General features: G+C 42.1%; 1 protein-coding gene across 1 annotated transcript in view; it reads left to right on the top strand.

The window, feature by feature from the left end:
* Positions 1–14127, top strand: part of LOC138313029 (nucleolar MIF4G domain-containing protein 1-like) — a 94146-nt gene that overhangs the window by 9870 nt on the left and 70149 nt on the right. Inside the window, exons 5-6 of the mRNA XM_069253693.1 lie at positions 2129–2771; positions 4189–4388. Coding sequence (XP_069109794.1) covers positions 2129–2771; positions 4189–4388 — 843 coding nt within the window. The remainder of the gene's footprint in view (positions 1–2128; positions 2772–4188; positions 4389–14127) is intronic.

Raw genomic sequence — 14127 nt, 5'->3', positions numbered from 1 at the left:
TAGCGCTCCTCGGAAGATATGTAGATAGCTTCTGCTATTCATAGTCGCTATGAAAATTAGAAAAATACATTCAATCCATAAATGAACATTAGAATAATTTATGAAAATAAAAGTTACTGAAAGGTTATTATATTATATTTAAAATCATGACACTCATATACAACAAGAAACAAGATTAACAGCTGGATGACAGAGTCGTTCCACAACGTCGCGTTTTCAAGCTTCCGCCTTCCGGTTGCCCTTTTTTTGCAAATGATAAACAATAAACAAGAAATATAGTTAAAATAAGATTTGATTGACATATTACAGTAAACCTTAGTTGATTCTATATCAAGAAACAACACATGAAAGATTATACATTAAAATATTGTAGGGGACTATTGTTTGAATAATATGAAACTGGCGTGATGTTTAAAATCAGCTGATCGATGTACGAGAATCATTTTTAGCTCACCTGGCCCGAAGGGCCGGTGAGCTTATGTCATGGCGCGGCGTCCGTCGTCCGTCCGTCCATCCGTCCGTCCGTCCGTCAGAACACAGAACTTGTATAAATTTTGGCTCTGACCCCCTGGGGGCAGGAGGGGCGGGGCCCAATAAGGGAAATAGAGGTAAATCTTATAAAATTGCTACTTGTCCTAGAGTTCTACATGGATTGTAACCAAATTTGGCCACAAACATCCTTGGGGGAAGGGGAACAGAACTTGTATAAATTTTGGCTCTGGTCCCCCGGGGGCAGGAGGGGTGGGGCCCAATAGGGGAAATAGAGGTAAATCCTTTAAATCGCTACTAGTCATAGAGTTCTACATGGATTGTAACCAAATTTGGCCACAAACATCCTTAGGGGAAGGGGAACAGAACTTGTATAAATTTTGGCTCTGGACCTCCGGGGGCAGGAGGGGTGGGGCCCAATAGGGGAAATAGAGGTAAATCCTTTAAATCGCTACTAGTCATAGAGTTCTACATGGATTGTAACCAAATTTGGCCACAAACATCCTTGGGGGAAGGGGAACAGAACTTGTATAAATTTTGGCTCTGACCCCCCGGGGGCAGGAGGGGCGGGGCCCAATAGGGGAAATAGAGGTAAATCCTATAAATCACTACTTGTCCTAGAGTTCTGCATGGATTGTAACCAAATTTGGCCACAAACATCCTTGGGGGAAGGGGAACAGAACTTGTATAAATTTTGGCTCTGACCCCCTGGGGGCAGGAGGGGCGGGGCCCAATAAGGGAAATAGGGGAAATAGAGGTAAACCCTTTAAATCGCTACTAGTCATAGAGTTTTACATGGATTGTAACCAAATTTGGCCACAAACATCCTTGGGGGAAGGGGAACAGAACTTGTATAAATTTTGGCTCTGACCCCCCGGGGGCAGGAGGGGCGGGGCCCAATAGGGGAAATAGAGGTAAATCCTATAAATCACTACTTGTCCTAGAGTTCTGCATGGATTGTAACCAAATTTGGCCACAAACATCCTTGGGGGAAGGGGGACAGAACTTGTATAAATTTTGGCTCTGACCCCCCGGGGGCAGGAGGGGTGGGGCCCAATAGGGGAAATAGAGGTAAATCCTTTAAATCGCTACTAGTCATAGAGTTCTACATGGATTGTAACCAAATTTGGCCACAAACATCCTTAGGGGAAGGGGAACAGAACTTGTATAAATTTTGGCTCTGGACCTCCGGGGGCAGGAGGGGTGGGGCCCAATAGGGGAAATAGAGGTAAATCCTTTAAATTGCTACTAGTCATAGAGTTCTACATGGATTGTAACCAAATTTGGCCACAAACATATTTGGGGGAAGGGGAACAGAACTTGTATAAATTTTGGCTCTGGCCCTCCGGGGACAGGAGGGGTGGGGCCCAATAGGGAAATTTGATGTTAATATTCAAATTCCTTCAGAAAAGAAACAATGAACCTGTATTCAGAACATTACTTTGCATTACAAACCAGGTGAGCGATACAGGCCCTCTGGGCCTCTTGTATTCAAAGTGTATTCATAGTGTTTTCATAGGCAAATGTTTGTTTTCATCAGTTGGTTGATTCATATAGTGACGAAACACTCAGAATGTAAATATATAATTATTAACTTCATTATCATAAAGTAAAAAAAATGCAATAAAAAATCTTACAGATCTGAATTGGTTGAAACACAAGAAAAAGAAAGCTAGAATGCAGACTGAAATGAACGATGAAGATGGCAGTACTGAAGAGGAGTTTGATGAAGATGAGGAGGAATACAGTGATGAAGATGAAATGAGTGAAGATGAATTTGATTCAAACGAAGAAAGTAAAAAAGTTCCTGAAGTGACCTCATCAGACATTACGGAAATCAAATCAATTTTGAAATCATCAGATAAATCAACAAAACCTATGAAACAAAAACAAGGAAATCATGTAAAATTCCCAAAAAGTGCTGCTTTAAAACAATCTGACTGCCAGACAAGCAGTAAAAATAATATTGTCAGTTTTGATGGTGACAGTGGTTCAAGTCAAGAGATTGAGGTGGAGATGGAGAAGGAGGAGGAAGATGATGAGGACAACGATGACGAGGATGATGATGAGGATCAGGAGGAAAGCAGATTGAAGGAAACCCCAGAGTTAAAGGAGGACATATATGGGCGGTTGAGGGATGCTCAAGGTATTGTTGTCCAGTCTTCTGCTGTTGGCAGTACATACATACCACCAGGAAAACGACTTGCCATTGCAGGAGGAGACGAGAAACATAAACTTCGTCTAGACAGGCTGAGGAAGCAGCTCAAGGGTCTGGTTAACAGGTAACCTACATGTAATATAACACATTGTCTGGTTAACAGGTGACTTACATGTAATATAACACATTGTCTGGTTAACAGGTAACTTACATGTAATATAACACATTGTCTGGTTAACAGGTAACTTACATGTAATATAACACATTGTCTGGTTAACAGGTGACTTACATGTAATATAACACATTGTCTGGTTAACAGGTGACTTACATGTAATATAACACATTGTCTGTTACGTTAACAGGTAACTTACATGTAATATAACACATTGTCTGGTTAACAGGTGACTTACATGTAATATAACACATTGTCTGGTTAAGGTTAACAGGTGACTTACATGTAATATAACACATTGTCTGGTTAACAGGTAACTTACATGTAATATAACACATTGTCTGGTTAACAGGTAACTTACATGTAATATAACACATTGTCTGGTTAACAGGTGACTTACATGTAATATAACACATTGTCTGGTTAACAGGTGACTTACATGTAATATAACACATTGTCTGGTTAACAGGTAACTTACATGTAATATAACACATTGTCTGGTTAACAGGTGACTTACATGTAATATAACACATTGTCTGGTTAACAGGTAACTTACATGTAATATAACACATTGTCTGGTTAACAGGTGACTTACATGTAATATAACACATTGTCTGGTTAACAGGTGACTTACATGTAATATAACACATTGTCTGGTTAACAGGTGACTTACATGTAATATAACACATTGTCTGGTTAACAGGTAACTTACATGTAATATAACACATTGTCTGGTTAACAGGTGACTTACATGTAATATAACACATTGTCTGGTTAACAGGTAACCTACATGTAATATAACACATTGTCTGGTTAACAGGTAACTTACATGTAATATAACACTTTGTCTGGTTAACAGGTGACTTACATGTAATATAACACATTGTCTGGTTAACAGGTAACCTACATGTAATATAACACATTGTCTGGTTAACAGGTAACTTACATGTAATATAACACTTTGTCTGGTTAACAGGTGTTTTACATGTAATATTATATTATAATAACACTTTGTCTGGTCTGCGGGGCCTAATAGAGGAAATACAAGTAAATCTTAAATATCGCTACTTGTTGTAGAGGTCTGCAGGGGACTTAACCAAATTTGGCCAGAAACATCCTTGGGGGAAGGGGAACATACATACTTCGTATAAATTTTTGCTCTGACCCCCTGGATCAGAAAGAATGGGTACCAAAAATTTTTGCTCTGACCCCCTAGATCAGAAAGAATGGGTACCAATAGGGAAATCAGGGGAGTATCATTTGGACTCCATCCATCTATTCGTCAGTCCCTGCGTCCATGAAAGATATTATTGATACAAATAACATAACCACAATTTCACCATCACATGAACTTTTTTAATTCCACCAGGGTAAGTCAGGCAAACATGAACCACATCAGTTCCCAGATCCAGGAGATGTATCGCACCAACAGCCGAGCAGAAATGAACGAGACACTTGCTGGGATCATCCTGGATGCATGTGTATCTGTTGTTATTACACCGGAGAGGCTTGCCATGGAACTTATGATGCTTCTGGCAATACTTCATGGCAATGTCGGCACAGAAGTGGGTAAGTGATCAGAGGGGTTTGTACTAGTAATACTTCACAGTAATGAGGATACAGAAGTGGGTAGGTGATCAGGTGGGTATGTACTAGTAATACTCCACAGTAATGTGGGTACAGTAGTGGGTAGGTGATCAGGAAGTATGTACTAGTAATACTCCACAGTAATGTGGGTACAGAAGTGGGTAGATGATCAGGAAGTATGTACTAGTAATACTCCACAGTAATGTGGGTACAGTAGTGGGTAGGTGATCAGGAAGTATGTACGAGTGATACTCCACAGTAGTGTGGGTACAGTAGTGGGTAGATGATCAGGAAGTATGTACTAGTAATACTCCACAGTAATGTGGGTACAGTAGTGGGTAGGTGATCAGGAAGTATGTACAAGTAATACTCCACAGTAATGTGGGTACAGTGGTGGGTAGGTGATCAGGAAGTATGTATTAGTAATACTCCACAGTAATGTGGGTACAGTATCGGGTAGGTGATCAAGAAGTATGTACTAGTAATACACCACAGTAATGTGGGTACAGTAGTGGGTAGGTGATCAGGAAGTATGTACTAGTAATACTCCACAGCAATGTGGGTACAGAAGTGGGTAGGTGATCAGGGGGTATGTACTAGTAATACTCCACAGCAATGTGGGTACAGAAGTGGGTAGGTGATCAGGGGGTATGTACTAGTAATACTCCACAGCAATGTGGGTACAGAAGTGGGTAGGTGATCAGGAGGGTATGTACTAGACTTAGTAATACTCCACAGCAATGTTGGTATAGAAGTGGGTAGGTGATCAGGGGGGTATGTACTAGTAATACTCCACACCAATGTGGGTACAGAAGTGGGCAGGTGATCAGGGGAGTATGAACTAGTAATACTCCACAGCTATGTGGGTACAGAAGTGGGTAGGTGATCAGGGGGGTATGTACTAGTAATACTCCACAGCAATGTGGGTACAGAAGTGGGTAGGTGATCAGGGGGGTATGTACTAGTAATACTCCACAGCAATGTGGGTACAGAAGTGGGTAGGTGATCAGGGGGGTATGTACTAGTAATACTCCACAGCAATGTGGGTACAGAAGTGGGTAGGTGATCAGGTGGGTATGTACTAGTAATACTCCACAGCAATGTGGGTACAGAAGTGGGTAGGTGATCAGGTGGGTATGTACTAGTAATACTCCACAGCAATGTGGGTACAGAAGTGGGTAGGTGATCAGGTGGGTATGTACTAGTAATACTCCACAGCAATGTGGGTACAGAAGTGGGTAGGTGATCAGGAAGTATGTACTAGTAATACTCCACAGCAATGTGGGTACAGTAGTGGGTAGGTGATCAGGGGGGTATGTACTAGTAATACCCCACAGCAATGTGGGTACAGAAGTGGGTAGGTGATCAGGAAGTATGTACTAGTAATACTCCACAGTAATGTGTGTACAGTAATGGGTAGGTGATCAGGTGGGTATGTACTAGTAATACTCCACAGCAATGTGTGTACAGTAGTGGGTAGGTGATCAGGGGAGTATGTACTAGTAATACTCCACAGCAATGTGGGTACAGTAGTGGGTAGGTGATCAGGAAGTATGTACTAGTAATACTCCACAGTAATGTGGGTACAGTAGTGGGTAGGTGATCAGGAAGTATGTACTAGTAATACTCCACAGTAATGTGGGTACAGTAGTGGGTAGGTGATCAGGAAGTATGTACTAGTAATACTCCACAGTAATGTGGGTACAGTAGTGGGTAGGTGATCAGGAAGTATGTACTAGTAATACTCCACAGTAATGTGGGTACAGTAGTGGGTAGGTGATCAGGAAGTATGTACTAGTAATACTCCACAGTAATGTGGGTACAGTAGTGGGTAGGTGATCAGGAAGTATGTACTAGTAATACTCCACAGTAATGTGGGTACAGTAGTGGGTAGGTGATCAGGAAGTATGTACTAGTAATACTCCACAGTAATGTGGGTACAGTAGTGGGTAGGTGATCAGGAAGTATGTACTAGTAATACTCCACAGTAATGTGGGTACAGTAGTGGGTAGGTGATCAGGAAGTATGTACTAGTAATACTCCACAGTAATGTGGGTACAGTAGTGGGTAGGTGATCAAGAAGTATGTACTAGTAATACTCCACAGTAATGTGGGTACAGTAGTGGGTAGGTGATCAGGAAGTATGTACTAGTAATACTCCACAGCAATGTGGGTACAGAAGTGGGTAGGTGATCAGGTGGGTATGTACTAGTAATACTCCACAGTAATGTGGGTACAGAAGTGGGTAGGTGATCAGGGGAGTATGTACTAGTAATACTCCACAGCAATGTGGGTACAGAAGTGGGTAGGTGATCAGGGGGGTATGTACTAGTAGTAATACTCCACAGCAATGTGGGTACAGAAGTGGGTAGGTGATCAGGTGGGTATGTACTAGTAATACTCCACAGTAATGTGGGTACAGAAGTGGGTAGGTGATCAGGGGGTATGTACTAGTAATACTCCACAGCAATGTGGGTACAGAAGTGGGTAGGTGATCAGGAAGTATGTACTAGTAATACTCCACAGCAATGTGGGTACAGTAGTGGGTAGGTGATCAGGAAGTATGTACTAGTAATACTCCACAGCAATGTGGGTACAGTAGTGGGTAGGTGATCAGGAAGTATGTACTAGTAATACTCCACAGTAATGTGGGTACAGTAGTGGGTAGGTGATCAGGGGAGTATGTACTAGTAATACTCCACAGTAATGTGGGTACAGTAGTGGGTAGGTGATCAGGAAGTATGTACTAGTAATACTCCACAGTAATGTGGGTACAGTAGTGGGTAGGTGATCAGGGGAATGTGTACTAGTAATACTCCACAGTAATGTGGGTACAGTAGTGGGTAGGTGATCAGGAAGTATGTACTAGTAATACTCCACAGTAATGTGGGTACAGTAGTGGGTAGGTGATCAGGAAGTATGTACTAGTAATACTCCACAGTAATGTGGGTACAGTAGTGGGTAGGTGATCAGGAAGTATGTACTAGTAATACTCCACAGTAATGTGGGTACAGTAGTGGGTAGGTGATCAGGAAGTATGTACTAGTAATACTCCACAGTAATGTGGGTACAGTAGTGGGTAGGTGATCAGGAAGTATGTACTAGTAATACTCCACAGTAATGTGGGTACAGTAGTGGGTAGGTGATCAGGAAGTATGTACTAGTAATACTCCACAGTAATGTGGGTACAGTAGTGGGTAGGTGATCAGGAAGTATGTACTAGTAATACTCCACAGCAATGTGGGTACAGTAGTGGGTAGGTGATCAGGAAGTATGTACTAGTAATACTCCACAGTAATGTGGGTACAGTAGTGGGTAGGTGATCAGGAAGTATGTACTAGTAATAGTAATCCACAGTAATGTGGGTACAGAAGTGGGTAGGTGATCAGGGGGGTATGTACTAGTAATACTCCACAGCAATGTGGGTACAGAAGTGGGTAGGTGATCAGGAAGGTATGTACTAGTAATACTCCACAGTAATGTGGGTACAGTAGTGGGTAGGTGATCAGGTGGGTATGTACTAGTAATACTCCACAGTAATGTGGGTACAGAAGTGGGTAGGTGATCAGGGGGTATGTACTAGTAATACTCCACAGTAATGTGGGTACAGTAGTGGGTAGGTGATCAGGGGAGTATGTACTAGTAATACTCCACAGCAATGTGGGTACAGAAGTGGGTAGGTGATCAGGTGGGTATGTACTAGTAATACTCCACAGTAATGTGGGTACAGAAGTGGGTAGGTGATCAGGGTAGTATGTACTAGTAATACTCCACAGCTATGTGGGTACAGAAGTGGGTAGGTGATCAGGGGGGTATGTACTAGTAATACTCCACAGTAATGTGGGTACAGAAGTGGGTAGGTGATCAGGGGAGTATGTACTAGTAATACTCCACAGTAATGTGGGTACAGTAGTGGGTAGGTGATCAGGAAGTATGTACTAGTAATACTCCACAGTAATGTGGGTACAGTAGTGGGTAGGTGATCAGGAAGTATGTACTAGTAATACTCCACAGTAATGTGGGTACAGTAGTGGGTAGGTGATCAGGAAGTATGTACTAGTAATACTCCACAGCAATGTGGGTACAGAAGTGGGTAGGTGATCAGGGGGGTATGTACTAGTAATACTCCACAGCAATGTGGGTACAGAAGTGGGTAGGTGATCAGGAAGGTATGTACTAGTAATACTCCACAGTAATGTGGGTACAGTAATGGGTAGGTGATCAGGAGTATGTACTAGTAATACTCCACAGTAAATGTGGGTACAGTAGTGGGTAGGTGATCAGGAAGTATGTACTAGTAATACTCCACAGTAATGTGGGGTACAGTAGTGGGTAGGTGATCAGGAAGTATGTACTAGTAATACTCCACAGTAATGTGGGTACAGTAGTGGGTAGGTGATCAGGAAGTATGTACTAGTAATACTCCACAGTAATGTGGGTACAGTAGTGGGTAGGTGATCAGGAAGTATGTACTAGTAATACTCCACAGTAATGTGGGTACAGTAAGTGGGTAGGTGATCAGGAAGTATGTACTAGTAATACTCCACAGTAATGTGGGTACAGAAGTGGGTAGGTGATCAGGAAGTATGTACTAGTAATACTCCACAGTAATGTGGGTACAGTAGTGGGTAGGTGATCAGGAAGTATGTACTAGTAATACTCCACAGTAATGTGGGTACAGTAGTGGGTAGGTGATCAGGAAGTATGTACTAGTAATACTCCACAGTAATGTGGGTACAGTAGTGGGTAGGTGATCAGGAAGTATGTACTAGTAATACTCCACAGTAATGTGGGTACAGTAGTGGGTAGGTGATCAGGAAGTATGTACTAGTAATACTCCACAGCAATGTGGGTACAGTAGTGGGTAGGTGATCAGGGGGGTATGTACTAGTAATACTCCACAGTAATGTGGGTACAGAAGTTAATAGGTGATCAGGGGTATGTACTAGTAATACTCCACAGCAATGTGGGTACAGAAGTGGGTAGGTGATCAGGGGGTATGTACTAGTAATACTCCACAGTAATGTGGGTACAGTAGTGGGTAGGTGATCAGGGGGTATGTACTAGTAATACTCCACAGCAATGTGGGTACAGAAGTGGGTAGGTGATCAGGGGGGTATGTACTAGTAATACTCCACAGTAATGTGGGTACAGAAGTGGGTAGGTGATCAGGAAGTATGTACTAGTAATACTCCACAGCAATGTGGGTACAGTAGTGGGTAGGTGATCAGGAAGTATGTACTAGTAATACTCCACAGCAATGTGGGTACAGTAGTGGGTAGGTGATCAGGAGGTATGTACTAGTAATACTCCACAGTAATGTGGGTACAGTAAGTGGGTAGGTGATCAGGGGGGTATGTACTAGTAATACTCCACAGCAATGTGGGTACAGTAAGTGGGTAGGTGATCAGGAAGTATGTACTAGTAATACTCCACAGCAATGTGGGTACAGTAGTGGGTAGGTGATCAGGAAGTATGTACTAGTAATACTCCACAGTAATGTGGGTACAGTAGTGGGTAGGTGATCAGGGGGGTATGTACTAGTAATACTCCACAGTAATGTGTGTACAGTAGTGGGTAGGTGATCAGGGGGGTATGTACTAGTAATACTCCACAGTAATGTGGGTACAGTAGTGGGTAGGTGATCAGGAAGTATGTACTAGTAATACTCCACAGTAATGTGGGTACAGTAGTGGGTAGGTGATCAGGAAGTATGTACTAGTAATACTCCACAGTAATGTGGGTACAGTAGTGGGTAGGTGATCAGGAAGTATGTACTAGTAATACTCCACAGTAATGTGGGTACAGTAGTGGGTAGGTGATCAGGAAGTATGTACTAGTAATACTCCACAGTAATGTGGGTACAGTAGTGGGTAGGTGATCAGGAAGTATGTATGTACTAGTAATACTCCACAGTAATGTGGGTACAGTAGTGGGTAGGTGATCAGGAAGTATGTACTAGTAATACTCCACAGCAATGTGGGTACAGTAGTGGGTAGGTGATCAGGAAGTATGTACTAGTAATACTCCACAGTAATGTGGGTACAGTAGTGGGTAGGTGATCAGGAAGTATGTAGTATGTACTAGTAATACTCCACAGCAATGTGGGTACAGTAGTGGGTAGGTGATCAGGAAGTATGTACTAGTAATACTCCACAGTAATGTGGGTACAGTAGTGGGTAGGTGATCAGGAAGTATGTACTAGTAATACTCCACAGTAATGTGGGTACAGTAGTGGGTAGGTGATCAGGAAGTATGTACTAGTAATACTCCACAGTAATGTGGGTACAGTAGTGGGTAGGTGATCAGGAAGTATGTACTAGTAATACTCCACAGTAATGTGGGTACAGTAGTGGGTAGGTGATCAGGTGGGTATGTACTAGTAATACTCCACAGTAATGTGGGTACAGAAGTGGGTAGGTGATCAGGGGAGTATGTACTAGTAATACTCCACAGTAATGTGGGTACAGAAGTGGGTAGGTGATCAGGAAGTATGTACTAGTAATACTCCACAGTAATGTGGGTACAGTAAGTGGGTAGGTGATCAGGAAGTATGTACTAGTAATACTCCACAGTAATGTGGGTACAGTAGTGGGTAGGTGATCAGGAAGTATGTACTAGTAATACTCCACAGTAATGTGGGTACAGTAGTGGGTAGGTGATCAGGAAGTATGTACTAGTAATACTCCACAGTAATGTGGGTACAGTAGTGGGTAGGTGATCAGGAAGTATGTACTAGTAATACTCCACAGTAATGTGGGTACAGTAGTGGGTAGGTGATCAGGAAGTATGTACTAGTAATACTCCACAGTAATGTGGGTACAGAAGTGGGTAGGTGATCAGGAAGTATGTACTAGTAATACTCCACAGTAATGTGGGTACAGTAGTGGGTAGGTGATCAGGGCAGTATGTACTTATAATACTCCTAATACTCCACAGTAATGTGGGTACAGAAGTGGTTATGTGATCAGGAAGTATGTACTAGTAATACTCCACAGTAATGTGGGTACAGAAGTGGGTAGGTGATCAGGGCAGTATGTACTTATAATACTCCTAATACTCCACAGTAATGTGGGTACAGAAGTGGGTAGGTGATCAGGAAGTATGTACTAGTAATACTCCACAGTAATGTGGGTACAGAAGTGGGTAGGTGATCAGGAAGTATGTACTAGTAATACTCCACAGTAATGTGGGTACAGTAGTGGGTAGGTGATCAGGAAGTATGTACTAGTAATACTCCACAGTAATGTGGGTACAGTAGTGGGTAGGTGATCAGGAAGTATGTACTAGTAATACTCCACAGTAATGTGGGTACAGTAGTGGGTAGGTGATCAGGGGGGTATGTACTAGTAATACTCCACAGTAATGTGGGTACAGTAGTGGGTAGGTGATCAGGGGAGTATGTACTAGTAATACTCCACAGTAATGTGGGTACAGTAGTGGGTAGGTGATCAGGAAGTATATGTACTAGTAATACTCCACAGTAATGTGGGTACAGTAGTGGGTAGGTGATCAGGGAAGTATGTACTAGTAATACTCCACAGTAATGTGGGTACAGTAGTGGGTAGGTGATCAGGAAGTATGTACTAGTAATACTCCACAGTAATGTGGGTACAGTAAGTGGGTAGGTGATCAGGAAGTATGTACTAGTAATACTCCACAGTAATGTGGGTACAGTAGTGGGTAGGTGATCAGGAAGTATGTACTAGTAATACTCCACAGTAATGTGGGTACAGTAGTGGGTAGGTGATCAGGGGAGTATGTACTAGTAATACTCCACAGTAATGTGGGTACAGTAGTGGGTAGGTGATCAGGAAGTATGTACTAGTAATACTCCACAGTAATGTGGGTACAGTAGTGGGTAGGTGATCAGGAAGTATGTACTAGTAATACTCCACAGTAATGTGGGTACAGTAGTGGGTAGGTGATCAGGAAGTATGTACAAGTAATACTCCACAGTAATGTGGGTACAGTAGTGGGTAGGTGATCAGGAAGTATGTACTAGTAATACTCCACAGTAATGTGGGTACAGTAGTGGGTAGGTGATCAAGAAGTATGTACTAGTAATACTCCACAGTAATGTGGGTACAGTAGTGGGTAGGTGATCAGGAAGTATGTACTAGTAATACTCCACAGTAATGTGGGTACAGTAGTGGGTAGGTGATCAGGAAGTATGTACTAGTAATACTCCACAGCAATGTGGGTACAGTAGTGGGTAGGTGATCAGGAAGTATGTACTAGTAATACTCCACAGTAATGTGGGTACAGTAGTGGGTAGGTGATCAGGAAGGTATGTACTAGTAATACTCCACAGTAATGTGGGTACAGAAGTGGGTAGGTGATCAGGAAGTATGTACTAGTAATACTCCACAGTAATGTGGGTACAGTAAGTGGGTAGGTGATCAGGAAGTATGTACTAGTAATACTCCACAGTAATGTGGGTACAGTAGTGGGTAGGTGATCAGGAAGTATGTACTAGTAATACTCCACAGTAATGTGGGTACAGTAGGGGGGTAGGTGATCAGGAAGTATGTACTAGTAATACTCCACAGTAATGTGGGTACAGTTTAGTGGGTAGGTGATCAAGTAAGTATGTACTAGTAATATATTCGTTATTACATAAATACGATCAAGCTAAATAGCATATTGTGTATTTGATGAAGATAAGACATAGTCCAAACTGTTAATATATAGTATCTTTTGCCTTTTTCTGATATCACACTGAATTATTACTTTTTCTTTTATTAGAGAATTCATATTAGAACATCGCACAATGAACTGAATCAAGAAGTTTTGTTGGAGTCTCTATTCAGAAAAAGGGATATTGATTTAATGACTTTCAACGTGGAAAGAAAATGATAAGTTAATTGTAATTTGAAATTAATAGACGACCTTAACATTTATTCTTTATCCTTTGCTCTAATGCTTGCTATGCTGAGTCCGTCATTATTAGCCACAAAAATGGTGTCGTCACTGTGATAAAAAGAAAGCATTCTCCTTCAGCGCGCTTTAGGCAGAGTACAGTATTAAATTTTTAGTGGCTCCTCGAGACATATAATTAATGTTTCAATAAGTGACCTGTTCTAATCGCCTTTTGTCCGAGATTCGAGTGTCCGAGTGTCCATGGAACAAGTTTACCTTATGTTAGTCATACCTGACCGTAAAGAGTCAGATAGAACCTAATTGTCATCGTGTCTTCAGCCGTCGTCGTGCGTCGGTTCCGCCGTACCGCCGTGAGCCGTCCGCCTGTGCGCCGTGCGCTGTGTCGTAGTGCTAAGTTTTGACTATTCGTAATACAAAAGACCTTTCTCCAGCGCTCTTGCAGCCTTTTGACTGGGATTTCATCCATATTTGGGTATGAAGGCATCATTATGCGGGAAGGACAATCATATTATTATATAAATGAGTCCTGGTCCTGACCCTTGGGGCATGAGGCACAGGGTGTGGGGCACTCATTAGGGCCAAATTATTCGCTATTGTTAACTATTGAAATATCATTACTCCTCCTTAAGCCTTGGATTGATTTCCATCCATAGTTGGTGGGTGCAAACTTCCATTTGAGGAACGGACAATGCAATAATTGTTAGTTTAAAAATACGTGGACGCAGAAGCGCCCTAGGGTACAGAGGAGGCGGGGCCGGGACCACAAGCAGGGCAATTTTTTCGTTAATTTTAGCTTTAAATATCCTACCTCCTCACTTCATTCTTGGGATGGATTTCA

This window comes from Argopecten irradians, chromosome 2 (genome assembly GCF_041381155.1).
Source record: "Argopecten irradians isolate NY chromosome 2, Ai_NY, whole genome shotgun sequence".
Lineage (NCBI taxonomy): Eukaryota > Metazoa > Mollusca > Bivalvia > Pectinida > Pectinidae > Argopecten > Argopecten irradians.
The sequence above is the reverse complement of the archived record's forward strand: the minus strand, read 5'-3'. Positions and strand labels throughout refer to the sequence as shown.